Source organism: Dufourea novaeangliae, unplaced genomic scaffold (assembly GCF_001272555.1).
Source record: "Dufourea novaeangliae isolate 0120121106 unplaced genomic scaffold, ASM127255v1 scaffold25, whole genome shotgun sequence".
Taxonomy (NCBI): domain Eukaryota; kingdom Metazoa; phylum Arthropoda; class Insecta; order Hymenoptera; family Halictidae; genus Dufourea; species Dufourea novaeangliae.
The window spans coordinates 2,350,379-2,364,114 of NW_015373901.1; the positions used below are offsets into that span (position 1 = coordinate 2,350,379).

General features: G+C 31.4%; 2 protein-coding genes across 2 annotated transcripts in view; one reads left to right on the forward strand and one right to left on the reverse strand.

Moving 5' to 3' along the window:
* Positions 1-3,721: 3,721 nt before the first annotated feature.
* Positions 3,722-11,121, reverse strand: LOC107193681 (golgin subfamily A member 1). The gene is made up of 8 exons (XM_015583172.1): positions 10,738-11,121; positions 9,959-10,352; positions 9,751-9,839; positions 9,536-9,664; positions 6,812-7,339; positions 4,469-4,996; positions 4,170-4,400; positions 3,722-4,051 (listed from the first exon to the last, which is right to left on the reverse strand). The coding sequence occupies exons 1-8, from the start codon at positions 10,846-10,848 to the stop codon at positions 3,896-3,898; spliced, it is 2,166 nt and encodes a 721-aa protein (XP_015438658.1). The 5' UTR covers positions 10,849-11,121; the 3' UTR covers positions 3,722-3,895.
* A 924-nt stretch (positions 11,122-12,045) lies between these two features.
* The window catches only part of LOC107193720 (centrosomin), a 49,696-nt gene continuing 48,005 nt past the window's right edge, over positions 12,046-13,736 (forward strand). The window contains exon 1 of the mRNA XM_015583224.1: positions 12,046-12,148. Coding sequence (XP_015438710.1) covers positions 12,099-12,148 — 50 coding nt within the window. The 5' untranslated portion in view covers positions 12,046-12,098. The remainder of the gene's footprint in view (positions 12,149-13,736) is intronic.

Genomic DNA, 13,736 nt, shown 5'->3' on the forward strand with positions numbered 1-13,736 from the left:
AAGAATTTTCACTCGGTAATTAGACTTTAATCTGGTTAGAATACTAATTTACATGTTCATTTTCGCACGGTGTAATACACTGAATAAAAATATCGAGAAATAATTTTTTATTGGGAGTTGTATACAGGATGGAACGTAATTTGTGGTACAACTGCAAAAAGAATGATAGGGGTCTCCGTTTTCCAGAGAATTGGTTTTGAAAATTTGTCAGATATGCATACAATTGAATACGGTTTGGCTATCGCGTCATGCCGTCACTGATTGTTTCTATCCGTGTTACTGTTTATAAACATTGACAGTGGTATAAGTCAAATAATACAAAAGGTTTTTGCAAATTATTTGTTTTATTTTATTGTATTACAAGTATGGTCTTATAATCCCCCCTCCACTCTCTCGTTGCCGCATAAAGTGATCCTACTTGACGAACTAAAGAGGAATAAACGAGGGGTACATTTTCTACAATACTTTTAACACAATACAAAAAAAATAATTTGGAAAAACCTGTATTATTTGAACCGCTTCACTGGTAATGTTTATAAACACTGACACAGTCAGAAACAATCAGTAATGGAAATACACGATACACAAGTCGCATTCAGTCTACGAGTACCTAATGAATTTTCAAAACCAATTTTCTCGAAAACGGAATCCCGTAAGAAAAAACTTCGTACCATATTTATTGTTTGCCTCACTCCGTACATATGTATGTATATAAATTGAGTTTTTCACTATAGTATTTCATGAAATGATTGTCGTCAAGATTTCACAATGTGCGTGAGCAGAGATGCTTGAGAGAAAGTTGCGTGGTTGTAAGAAGTAGTACTTGATCTTTTTTTTCGCAATGTAGGCCTCGCATATTATTATTGGTCTTTAAATTAAAATTTGTAAAAATTTCTTTATCGATCTTTCAGAACACTTGAAAGAAGATATTCTTTTGTTTCCAATGGTAACTAATTGTATAATTTCACTATGTCGAAATAAAATTTGCGATCTTTCATTTCATGTGACTACTGTGAAATATAACTAGGTAAACGTTGAATTAAACGATTTACAATAAACAACACTGTAGACCTTTCGCCAGTATAGAGCAAATTAATGTGACATTTATTCTTAATTGCAAAACTACGACAGTTGCTTATGGATGTTGAACTTGTTCATTGGCTAAGAATAGACATTGCTCTGGACCTATGTAACTTACAGGTACAGATAATATGCGTGTTTATTATCTGATGAATGAAGTAAAAACTCCGATTTTAGGTAAATTTTGTTTTTAAACTATTAATGTATGAAAAATATACATTTCGGAAATGGAAAATAGACAACTTTCCAATTTCTTCAGTATCCTTTGTCTTTACGTCCATTAAAGCTTTAGGTTGTATATATTTAAAAAAAATTAGCGAATCTATAAAATTTCGTAAACTATCCTAGTCAACATTGTAAAATATTTTATTAATAGTTGAATCAATGGACGTATTAGGAATTCCAAGAGTTCTGTATGAGACTAGTATCTGCGCTCCTACGTCATGCTCTTTAAAATTAGCAAACGCAGAAGTTTGCCACAAAAGAAAGAAGGTTAATAAGCAACTCCGTGTATTGTTCAAATGGGTTCTGCTTTTTCTGCTTGAGCGGATTATTGAAATGTTTCTTCTCGAGGAGAAGAACCAAGGAAGGATGAGAGTTACCGATGGGAGTGCGCGTGAACATTCGAGAAGACGAGGGCAGGGCACCGAGTATCACGGCTCAAAATAACTCAAGTCTGCACCAATGTGCATGCAAAATAATTGTGCAATCTCCGAAGAGGGAGATTTGCAGGACTACTTAACCTTCATATAGATATAAGAGCCTATGAGGCTATTTTATAGTATTATTTCACAATGAACATAATATAATATGTGTAATAATGAATACAAATAATAAGACATATAATAAATAATACAAAATTTAATGTTACTAGGTACTTTACTAAATAAACTGAATTGAAACAAGTAAAATATATTTGAATTATTAAGTTCAGCTATTCTGTACTGGGAGCCTATGAGGCTCTTCTCCATTCTACATATCCTGATGAAGGTCAGCCCTAGTGCACTGTTCGGGTTAATTTGACTCGAACCACAGACGAGATATAGAATAGACCTAACATCTTATGGGACTTCGTGTCACATGTACTATAATCTGAAATTCTAAAATAACGATCGTCCAAAAAATCAGAGATTTTCTGCTGCCCTCTACGTTATGGAAACAGTGAATTTGGGAATTACAGTAGAAGCTAGTTTATTGCAGGTTATTTTATTCTACATAGGAACGGGCGAAATTTCCGAAAACCAATCTCACCCGATGTGAACACTAAATTATAATGAATCCAATTTGTTTGTTTATTACTTAACGTTGTCTTGTACTTGTAGTATAAATTACATGTCTTTCATACTTAATAATCTTAATTACTATCTATGGCATGGAATCTGTAATATAGAAATTATCGTAACACTTTTAGTTTGACGCGTCCTAACATGTAATATTATTGTATCATTTCAAATGTTCGAAATCCTTTGTGATTACGAGTTTCTAATTAGAAAACAATTCATGATCTAAAATAGTTTCTAATAAACAGTAAAAATTGTATTCAGGTAACATATTTTTAGATTATACGGATAATTTTGCGTGAAGTATTTTTTTTTTACTGTACCAACCTAAGATATAGATTACTGTACTTTAAATGTATAATTGATAAGTCAATAATAAAGAATGACCTTGAATTTGAATGCCATTTGTTATCTAAATGGGCCAGTAGTTTAATTACAGATTCGTTATTCGCCGTTTTCATAAACAGTTATATGATTCATTTCCATTAAAATAATTTCACAAAATTCACAGAATAAATATTATAATCTAAAATCACCATGATTTTATACGAATAATAGGTAAAAAATTAAATAAGTCAGTTTCTTCGAAAACCATTCGGCTTTATATACTTTAATTATGTCTATAGAAACATCACTGTATTATTTACAAACATGAACACGTCACAACTGCAATGTTCGCATCACAAATAATGATTATGGCAATTATTCTCAGCCTCGTACTTAATGAAGCTAACACAGGTTTTTTCTAATGATTACAACCGACCTGCAGCCATGTCTATTAAATTCCTCTCGAAAATTCTAAATTTACATCATATAACGATGCAACCATTGATGCCCTTCAAATTAAATTATTTCAACTTATATTAGTTAAGTCTGTTAAGAGTACAACAAATAAGATGACAAAATACAATGACAATAATTTTTCCGTACAAAAATGTTCCTGCCTTAAAATTGATGCACATCAAGGAATGAGACTTTAAATGTTCTATTTCATGATAAAATGTTCTGCACTATTATATATATATTCGTATACATAAATAGATTTGGTTAGAATCCTTGCATATAAATGTTGCAAACTGATTGCGTATGTATGTCTTAGCATTTGCATACGCAACAACGTATAATGACTCGATATTGAGAACAGATTATACGTTGTGTATATATGCCTCTTTATGCTAATTTATTTCATAATGCGAGTATGTGCAGTAAATATCGGCAGAAACTTTTCTACATTTCATCTTACAAATTCACCTAAACTTTTTTAGACTACCGGGTTACACGGCGCATTTTGAAGCTCACTACAATCAATGTTTCTAGCCTTTGTGAATAAATTATTATATGTTTTTCATAAATGCTAAATATTTTACAAAATTTACGAAATTTCTAGCATATAAATTTGTTTGTCCCTTTCCTAAGCTTTCACGCGTTTGTGATCATTTATGGTTAATTACCGATGCGGCCCAGGTTCTCGATCTCAACCACGAATCTCCAACCACTTTTATGATATCTATAGGAAGAGGAAATTGTTTCAGCTATTAGCTGGGCGGTATAGCTTTAGCAGTTTGTCCGAAACCTAAATTAGGCCGGGTCCCAAACCACGACATTTTCCATTCTAAGGTTTCCTGAAGTAACCGTTCCTCTTCAGGTGAAAAGTGTAGAAGAGTAGCGACCGCTCTCGTTAAATGGAGAGCCTTCAGATATAGAAAAATAATGATATATCAAAATACAACACAAATTTAAGCATCAAATCATGTAGTCAATAGCTACTGTGTTATAGTTAAGGTTAATATTACGTAACACAAACTTTACCTCATATTCCCTACTCGTTAGGAACTTTATGAGAACATGTTTAAGGTACTTGAAGTTGACATCATCATCTCTTGTGTTGTTATGCCTGGCAGTGACAGTCTTCGATGAACTCGGTTTGAGAATTGCTGCAGAAGGCTCGGCATCGCTATCCAGCGATGATGATGGAACTCTCAATTCACGTTGAAGAGTTTTCTTCATGTCTGTCAACCGTTGTTGCAAGACTTTGATTGTCTAAAAATACCCACAACAATTAGCATTCCGTGGAATATTTTATTCTCCACCAAATCTGTTGTATTTACCTTAGATTTCTCATTTAACTGTTCTTCTAAATCCATCAAGCTACTTTTAAGAACTTTCTCGTTTCTTTCCATTTTCTCTCGGTTCTCTTCTCCCTCCTCTAATTTTGATACTCGCTGTTTGGTTTCTTCTAGTTTTGCAATTGCTTCGTCCATTTCCTTCGTTTTTCTCTCTAAACTGTGCTCTAGACTTTCTACCCTGTTTTGAAGTTCTGTATTCTCAGTCTCGTGTCGTCGATTCTCTTGCCTTACAATCTCAATATCTTGAGAAACTTGAGCGTTTCTCAGCAACGCAGTATCCTTTTCTCCCCTTTCTTTTTCTAGGCATACTCTTAGCGTTGCCGATGCTGTACGCTCAGATTCCAGATCTTCCCTTAAACGTGCTACCTCTAAATGCAAGGAAGAATTATTTGTTCGTTCTCCTTCCAAAGACAAACGGAGATGTGCTACTTCAGAGGTGGCTGTCGAAAGTTTTGTTTTCGCTTCCTCAAAGTCCTGCTTCAATTGGGCGATCTCCTTTGACGAACATTCCTGGCAAGGGAATCAAAATAGAATAACATGAATGATATATAACATTGATGCTATTCAGCATTAAGACAGTAATTTTTTGTTTATAGAATTTACTGAAATGTTACGTATCATAGACATCTTTGGAATTTATGGTACAATCGGAATTTATTATCGAAAGAGTACAGAGTAAAGCAAAATGTAATATTCATAAATATCTTGTGGACTTAGGTTAAACATAAGTAAAATTAACATGGGGCAATAAGTAAAAGATTCTAAAAGGAATATTTTGATGAACTTTTTACAGTTATGTTTAAGCTGACTTTGAAGCTTATAGTTTGATTAGTAGAAATGTATAAGTTGCTCTTGTTTCTTGTAGCATATTATTTTAATAGTAATTAAAAATTTATTTTACACATAATACATTTAAGTGTATTTACCAAGAAATCATCTCTCAGTTGAAAAATCATTTGAATACAAATATTTGTTTTTCTGGGTCCTAACACAATGAGCTTTATTATGAAATCTATGTAAAGACATATATGAAGAAAATGCAAACATATTTATACTGGAGTGGTAGTCTTTTAACGGATATCGCTTGTGCCATTAATTCCAAAGCTAGAACCAGCAATAAACTTGGAACATACTCAAATTGGTATGGAAAATTTTTAGTACATGACTTTTGATTTCTCAACGAAGTTTATAAATGTTTTTATGTAACCAGTGTATCTTCTATTCTATAAAATATACAATACGTTTTCCTCAAATCGTTTCCATCTGGATACGCATTCTTAATATTTACAGCAACACAAATGTAATCAGACTGTGTTGTTGGTGTAGCAAAATATAATATAGTTTGTTACCTGTAAGAAAACAATTGTGTACACATTTGTGTGTATAATAATATATAAAAAGCCGCTTGAGATGGGGATATAAAAATGGGTTGAAAACAAGCACAAAAAGAATGCCATAACTATTTAATTTATTGGTTTCTCTCTCTTTATTCCACAAATAAAATATACAGAAATGCGTTCGTACATAAAAATATTATTATATTGATACTATCTAATTTTCATGTACAAAGGCAACATGGTGGGAAACGCAGGATTTGAAAAAGTTGATAAAATGATCATATTTGTCAAGTCGTAATGTTGATTTCGATAAAAATATAATATACACCATATGGTTCAGCATGCTTGAAACGGTAAATAAAATATTATGAACAAAAGAATGTGCTGGTATATATGCATAAAATAAATGTTCTGTGCGTCAAGCATCAAGCATTTTAGAGAAAACATGCAAGTGTATAGGCGATATGTAGTTCTCAATTACAAAGTAACACATTACGTTCCTTACGTGTTTCAGTGTGCTTATTGTTATCATCTAATGTCGCAAGCATTAAGTGGTTTATAAAACCGTTGTGAAACTCTAATAAACTGTTATAAAATAAACAGGTCTTTACATAACCATAGTTAATTCATAAAGAATTATGAAACAATTATTTCTTATATATCGACATTCTATCTTCCAACGTGTTTGAGTGAAAAATCGACTGAAATATAAAACATATTCTAAAATCTTGTTCTAGTCGAGAGCGTCATCATTGCATACTCAGTGTCGTTAATTGCATTAATAATATAGTATAATTCAAATAGTAGAAACTCTCCCCAGAAAAAGTTGTAAAAGTATTCGAAGGATACCGCTTCTTCTCTGTAATCATCTGAGGAATGTGCCATTTAATAAGGACGAAATAATCATTTCTTTGCATCTCAAGACCTAATGGGATATCTTCTTTAAAACAATCTAGTCCATGCATGACTACATATCGCGGTAACTCACAATTTGTCGCTTAAACTCTTCCACCTCATCATCGACGCTGGCCCGGAGCTCTTTCAGTTCCGTGGCCATCTCGTCGATGTCCTCTGCCATGCGCAAAAGCTTGGCGTCTTTCGTTGCCATTACAACATTGTTCACCTCTATTTCAGCTTCTAGCTGCTTGATCCTTTGTCGCAGTTTTTCACTTTCCTCTTCGACTCGTCTTCTTTCCAGACCCTCCTCGCCAGCCTGTCTGCTAAGCCTTCCTACTTGCGTCTCCAAGCTAGATATTTTTCCTGACCAACTAGTTTTTATATCAGATAAATGAAGATGTGCTTCCTCTAATTTTCTTTCTAACAATGCTCTTTCTCTCATAAGATCAGCTATTCTTTCATCAACTGTCACTTGATCGTTCGTTCCTAAAGCAACTCTTTGTTCTAACACAAACACTTTATCTTTCAAATGACGCACTTCTTCCTCGGTTTGTGCCAGCTGACAGGAAAGCTGAGTTCTTTCTCGCTGCGTAGAATGTCGTAGCGTCTCCATTTCATCCTGAAAGTTGTTATATTGTTACTAAAAATTAATTATCCTTTTACCTGTTATTTAATTATGCTCCGTAAAGCTTTATCGCAAACCTTACCAAAGCAACACTAATATATAAAGATGAATAGAATATCACAAATAATCCAAACCTTACAAAGCCAAGAATAAGCGAATAATGATGTATTTGATGATTAATGATAATACTGCTGAAAGTGAACAAAATCAAACAAAATGTACGAAGCAGAAATAAATGGCGTGTTAGATACACATTTTGTTGTTAAATAATTCAGAAAGTTTTTTCTTGTTAGGTAAAATTCATACAATATAAATTGAACTTTAAAAAACAGTAATGTGTGTAAATTATCAATTCATAATCCGAAATTAATTATTCCCCGCTGTTACGAGAGAGTAACAACATTGGAGTATGAGTATTGCTGTAAGAAGAATTTAGAGATTTTAAATCAAATTTCATTATAATAAAGACATTTTGTCGCTATTAAATCATTTTTGCTAAGTTAATACATGCATTTCTCCTATGTTACGTTTTACATCTTTTGCACCAAGGAGAGAATTACATAAAGAGCAACACTGATGTAAGGAAAATCTATAGAAGTTATTTATGTTGCAGAATAGCAGCAAAGCTTTGAAGACGTACCTCTAGCATCAGCAGTAGCAGCAGCGAATTAGCGGAAATTACCGCCTACTCTGATCTCCAATGCTCTCGTTTATCAAAGTTTTCCAATCTTCATGCGTTTGTTGTTTTCACAAAACTTTTAGTATCACTTAGGTATTGCTCATGTTCCATAACCAAATAAATAAACGTTGTTCATTCACAACTTATGTTTTTGTATAAAAAAAAATAGAAAAAAAGAACGCTTACCTTTCCTGAATTAAATTTTAGCAAAGTGGAAGTCATTACTTCCTATGAAATAAATGAAAGGTATTTTACGAGTATAAATGAAAGTTATGGAACATATGCGCATTTGTTTCATTTAAATGAATATTTGAAATGGTCGAAACAATACAATGTTTAGAGTTGTGACCGTAAGTCGCAAATATATCATAGATTGGTCTTGTGTGTCAATATATGTGTAAAAAAAAAATGTGCAGAAAAAACATAGCCAACCGTGACAAAACAAAAAGCTATAAATAGAATTAAAAAAGTATTGAAAGGCTTTCAAATAAAAATATAGTCATTAAAAAGAAGCGTGCTTATATCTAAAAAGTATATGGTCATAAATTTGACAATAGGTCATATGACATATAACTGGTACATAATACAAAAACGAGGAACATTAAAAAAAAAAGATAAATTATAACAATTGTTTTTTCCATGCACCTCTATCTTTGTCCATGGATGTCCCACATATGAGTATAAAGTACAATAGACAATATAAAAAAATTTGTAAAACTTAATTTAACATTAAAATTATATATCATAATATTAAACTTACATGTAATGTATTTTTATTAAGAGAAAATAAAGGTAAAAATAAAACTATTTTTTCAGAAAAACTTTCATTTTATCATGATGCTATAGAGAATTTGTGAATAAATTTTTACATGTTTAAATTATATCAGTAATTGTACACACTGTAAGTCACATTTTCTTTAGATAATACTTCCCTCTTGCACATATGCATGTTAAAAATAAAATAATGTACAGGGTGTTAAAGAAAGGAGTCTAAAATTTTAAAGTCTCATAATACACTAACCAGCAGCATCTTGTACTCCTTTTAGTCTGTACTATTAGTCTCTAAAGTTTTAGATCCTTTTTTAACAAAAAATAATTGATTTTTCATCAAATAATATACTTTAAAGTTTCATTTGCAACTAGTAATGTATTTCATATGCAGGTAAAAATTAAAAATAATCATCACACATTGTATAATTTGTATAGAAAAACAGTAGTTAGACATGTTTAGTTGAATGCTGAATATTGCAAGTTCATTACATATCAGTGTGATATAAATGATGTATTGGGATTTTAAATAAAAGTTTGAAAACCAAAAACATATATAAAACTTCTCCAATTAAAATGATTAAAATATGCTCCATGTTTACTTACTCAAGTAGTGTCATTTTGCAACTTATATTACATTAACACAATTACATGAAATAATTATGTTAACATAATCCAAAAAGTTCATGATATATTCCATGTGATACTCAAAATCAAATAAAGCAACTACACAATGTACTCACCTGTACATTATTGAGTTCATCTTCATATCGCCTCAGACGAGAAACCTCAGACTTCAAGCTATCAATTTCTGCAGTAGTTGTTTTTAAATGTTGTGTTTTTTCATCCACTTCTTGCTCCTTGACTAATAGCTGAAGTGAAAAAAAGAGCACAGATAATAACAATAGTTTCATCAAAATACATAGTAATATTTAATAATTTATTGAACAGAACATACTAAATGTTTAACTTTTGCTAATTCTTGGATTTGTAAATCTTCTAGTTGTTCTGCATCTTCTTGAAAACTATACAACTTCTTTTTATATTCTGAAACAGGGTAATATCAACAATAACTCATACTTTTGTTTTTTAAATTACAACTCAAATATAATTACACTTTTTAAACACTAGTACAATAAACTTTTTAAACATGGCATAGTATCTACCTTCTGCATCTTTAACTGCTAATTCCAATGAATGTTTTGTGCGTTCTACATTTTGTAATTCTTCTTCTAATTTAATTTTTTCTTTTTCTTGTTTCTCAACTATTTTCTTCCATTCCTTTTCTTTCTCTAACAGCTTCACTTTCCATTCTTTTTCCTCCTTTTCCATCCATTTCAACATCTCTGTCTCTTTCTTGACTAACCTTTTCCGCCATTCCTCTTCTCTACTCTCAAATTTCTTAATGTCTTTTGCAGAAAGTTGCATGCCGTCACTTAATTTAAGGTCAAAAGTACTATCCCTTTTCAAAGAAATTGGTGGAGAAGGTGATGCTGCATTTTCTTCTCGTGAGCCGTCTAATGAAATTTGAGATCCACTAATACCACATGTAGATCCCGCCTATAAAAAAATTACTTTTACTCACTAATATTCAATTTCCATGACAATAGTAAATTACATTAACAGTGAATATTCAGTGTATAGTGTAATATTTTCGTGAATCATGCAACGGTACTACCGGAAGACGTTCCAACAAGTTTTAAATTATTATCATAATCAAACGTTAAATATATGCGGGTAATGCTAATGAATCGTCTGCAAAACATATGTACAGATAACTAGTGATATGAAATTTAAATACTGTCTGCGTTTCCTCAACAATCAATAAGTCTTTAAACTACTGCGAAATATTAATCGGTATCTATAAATAAATTAGTAGTGGACTGATAATCGAGATATCGCTTTGCATTGATAATATTCCACTGTCCAGAAATGATGTGTTTACCTGAGACATATGCCTCGAATTAATGCCGCGCACGTTACCGGCATTTCTAACAACTGTTGACACATCGTTCCCGATTTCCTCTCGTATTTTATTTTTTAGCGTCGCGAACATAGTGCAATAACCTCCAAGAGAACAGGGATTGACAACTACCACCTGTCAACTTCGATGTTGCGCTGACTTTGTGCCCGTTTATTAGGGCAACGTTATGAAAAATTAGGGAATGAAAAATTCGCGTGTCCGTAATTCATTCTTCAACGATACACCGTTTAACTCGGTCTCATTGAGTCATCGTGAAATCATGCGGTGCACTTACGACGACGAAAGTTTCACACACTATCCAATTCATACATCAAAGACGGACGACTGCCATACTGGCTATCCTGGCTACTTGCTGATAAGTAGACACTGATTTAAACTTCGATGTATATGTGCATGTGTGTATGTATTAGGTAGTGTTCCCTATTTAAGAAAATTAGTGCGACAAACACCATTCAGCGCGAAATGCAAAAGACTAAACAATGCTCTATAAAAGTTACGTTAAATAATGACGATTCACGAGATTTTTTTTAAATGACATCTAAGGAAGATGTAACACGTGTATACTTCGATTAAAAAAGAACGAGAACTATGCACTAAGTAGACGCAATACTTTTTATCTTCCCTTATGCAGTGATAATTATATAACTTTGTCACGGTTTTTTACTGAACTGCGTTTTGGTGCAGTCGCGCCTTCTTAATATAATCGTGGACCAATAAAAGTATCGATATGCTAGGGATATTTTGTTTCCATAGAGTAATTGTGAATAATACTGTGACGAATTAGTAGAGTGGAAATAAAGAGAACTGTTTGATGCTCGTGAAGTGTTGATTCGTTTTTGCTCGTTAATACATGAATTTTAAAAGAATAGAATCTATTATTTTGCTTCATAACCTTTGTGTTTTATTCGCATAAATTAAACTTATCTTTATCACAACAAAATTAGCCTATGACGTATAATAAAGAACATTAATCGTAGTATAATACTCTATATGTATTCGCTTAATAATCCTACGAAATAACACAGTACTTTGCACTATTTTAAACACTGATTTTTTAAGTACATATATTTAAATATAGTTAAAAATATTTTAAATTTCGTACCTATAATTTAATAAGAAGGTCACTGTTACCACCTACGGTTGCGCGATGACGTACCAATAGTAACCGTTGGTAGAACTGAATCCTATAGCGTGTATGGCGGATATATTGAGAATTACTAGTGTTTTCAAATTTGACGGTTTAGAAGTGCGTGTCGGGTTTGTGCGGGTTTGTTTTTCGTGTGGTTTTATTAATATCTTATTGTTGTGCAGTTGTATAAACGATGGGGGACGTCTGGAACGAGACAGCAATAGGAAAAAGTGTTTACGATGTGTAAGTAGCTTTGTAAAATTCTAAATGCTGTGTGTTATTATTTTTGTCTTGTACGGCAGGGGGTCTGTTTCCTTTGTTAGTTGTTTCTTTACTGCTGTTCTCTATTACTGTACAATGATGGTTATCCAGTGATTTCAATGTGCTTTTGTATCGTATTTTTTAATTTTCATTGTAACGATATTGTTATACGATCACAAATGGAGTGATTTTTAAAAACATAATAGTCTGAAGTTCAGAATAAAATTTTAGCATATAACAATTGGTTTTTTTAAGACGATTTTGAAAATCGTTATTATACATCTTTTGACGTGACTTGCATTTTAAACGATATTATGTCTAGAATTGTTAAGTAGAATGTAACTGTCAATTGTGACGTATGCACTAGGGAATAGTTTTATCGACAGTACCGCACCAAACACGTGACCAATAAACAAATATACTTCAAATATTATCAAAATAGTTTTTATTATTACAAGTTTGTAAGTTAAATCGTTATATTGAGAAATTACATTCCATTAGTGCGTGAAGTATTAATAGATGTTAAATGTGTTTTGTGCGGTTCAGATTTCGAGGTTAAACATATGTTGGATGTTAAAATTGATATACATATAATAACGCAATTTAATTGCTTCTTGTGAATTAGTTATTTATTACTAGACTGTGAGTGGGGGGTCATACAAGTATATCTTTTGGAGACAGATTTATTGAAATTGGAGTCAGAAATGTGTTCACTTTATATAGTAATGGTTATATTAGGTTCTAAACTGAGTAAGAATCTTATTCAACTTTATTAAACTTTTTTGTATACCAATTTGTAGACAGTTATTTGTGTCATAAATATATAATTCCATAGTGTACTAATTTTCAATTATAAACACTATATAAAGAAGAAAGCTTTATGTATGTATATTAATATTATTAATCTAAAAATATAGTTTTATAGAGTAAACTATCATTATTCAAAGTATGTTATTAATTATAACTATACATTATATTATAGTATCTTATTGTTTCCATTATGATTTTATAGTAATTTCTTAAATGCTATGTTTGTAGATTGTAACATTATATATTAATGATGTGTAGATGAAACTATAAAATGGTAATTGTCATTAAATTCTTGCAAATATTGGCTAACTTTATCAAAGGTAATAATAATTTTCTTATGAAATATAATTTATAAGCGATTTTTGAATCATTGTATTTTTCAAGTACTATGTAATCATATATGTATAGTATAGTTGTCAATAGCAAACGTACACTATAGAGATCAAGGAACACTGTTTAGTCAAATTGTAATACAAGTCTGACATTGTATAATCTAGATTTAATTAGAACTGAATTTTGATATATTCAATATTAATTCTTTTACATATAAAATGTGCAGAATTTTGTAAAACATTGTAATATTACACTTGTAAGTTAGATATTTGAAAAATTGTTTTTTCAATTAAAAAAATTTTTAAATGATACGAGTTAAATGCTTTACATTTTCTATATACCATACATAGTAAACATTGACTTCCTCTACTGTTCATTTATACAGGTAGGATTTCCTAGGACCTATGACAGAGTTAGGGTCATTCTT

Bases quoted from the DNA above. Each gene is read 5' to 3' on its own strand.
- LOC107193681 (XM_015583172.1), bottom strand. From the start codon at position 10,848: ATGTTCGCGACGCTAAAAAATAAAATACGAGAGGAAATCGGGAACGAT. The intron at 9,665-9,750 runs GTATGTTCTGTT...TTTTCACTTCAG, and splicing joins TAGCAAAAGTTAAACATTTA to CTATTAGTCAAGGAGCAAGA. The intron at 7,340-9,535 runs GTGAGTACATTG...AACAACTTTCAG, and splicing joins ATGAACTCAATAATGTACAG to GATGAAATGGAGACGCTACG.